Here is a 1,279-nt window from a genome sequence, read left to right on the forward strand (position 1 = left end):
GGCCGGCACCGGGCACGGGAGCGTCGCCGGGGAATGCTCGCCGGATGTGCGCGGGGCTAGCAGCCCCGCTGTGCGGGATGGCCCCGCCGGTGTGGGAGCACTGGGTGCGCGGTCAGCCCCGGCGCACTTTGTGCCCAGATGTGCTCTCGCCCAGATGTGCGCACTCACCGGGGCATGCAGGACCCCGGCCATTCCATCACCTGGCTGTGCACCCCCAGCGAGGGATGAACCCACACTGCGTGCCCAGATGTGTGCCCTCACACGGCTGTGCCCCCCAGGTGTGCCCTCCCCAGATGTGTGTGCTCATCCAGATGTGTCCTTAGCCAGTGCACCCTTGCCCAGCTGTGTGCTCTTGTCCAGCTGTGCCCACCCCCCCCGTGCTCACCCATGTGTCCGCAATCCCCTCTTCACCCCTTCTCAGAGCCCTCCAGCTGCCCCTGCCCCAGGATCAGCGGGATCGCCCTTGGGCAGCACGATCCTCACGGCGTTCCACAGCCTGTTCTTAATTGGCTTCCCCTTCGTCGTGACTGAAGGAGGCAATAATTAATGCTGTTGCTCATCAGGTGCTACAGCAGCGCCCGTGTCGCAAGGAAGAGCCTCCCAGTGGCACGGTGCCTGCCATGGCTGGCGGTACAGCCAGAGGGTCCTTCCTCCGTGGCGCAGGCACCTCTGCCTCATCGCTTTGGTGTTTGGGCAGGAAAACAGCTCCGCTCCTTGTATTTTGCTTTTGGGACGGGCTCTGGCTGATGGGAGCTGCTGCCTTGGCGCTGCCGGGGCTCTGGGGCAGGCTGTGCCCAGCGCTGCCTGCCCTGGGGCAGCTGCACATGGTGCCCTGCCTGCATCAGTCCTGCCGGCCAGAGCCAGCCCTGCCCAGCCTCACCCTCTTCCTCCTCCTTCTCCGCAGTTTGACGCTGAATTTCGTCGCTTCGCCATGAAGCGCTCTGGTGTGGGCAGCTTCCAGGACTTCTACCACCTGCTGCAGACGGTGCACCAGATCCCACGGGTAGATGTGCTCCTCGGCTACACAGATGTCCACGGTGACCTCCTGCCCATCAACAATGATGACAACTACCACAAAGCCCTCTCCTCCGCCAACCCCCTCCTCAGGGTCATCATCCAGAAGAAGGGTAAGCAGAGCCGGAGAAGGGTGCAGGATCCAGAGAAGGATGCTGGATCCATCCTCCCCAACCAGGGAGATGAGCCATGTCCCACGGTACCCCAGGTTCCGTGTTTGGGCTGTGCCAGTGGCTGTGGTGGCTGGTCATATACCATCCAGCCG

At 63.6% G+C, this 1,279-nt stretch overlaps 1 protein-coding gene across 1 annotated transcript in view; it reads left to right on the plus strand.

The window, feature by feature from the left end:
* Positions 1-1,279, plus strand: part of LOC104130326 (partitioning defective 6 homolog alpha) — a 7,666-nt gene that overhangs the window by 2,287 nt on the left and 4,100 nt on the right. The window contains exon 3 of the mRNA XM_009643362.1: positions 905-1,127. Within this exon, the coding sequence (XP_009641657.1) occupies positions 905-1,127 (223 nt within the window). The remainder of the gene's footprint in view (positions 1-904; positions 1,128-1,279) is intronic.

Source organism: Egretta garzetta, unplaced genomic scaffold, assembly GCF_000687185.1.
Source record: "Egretta garzetta isolate BGI_Z169 unplaced genomic scaffold, ASM68718v1 scaffold27, whole genome shotgun sequence".
NCBI classification, from domain to species: domain Eukaryota; kingdom Metazoa; phylum Chordata; class Aves; order Pelecaniformes; family Ardeidae; genus Egretta; species Egretta garzetta.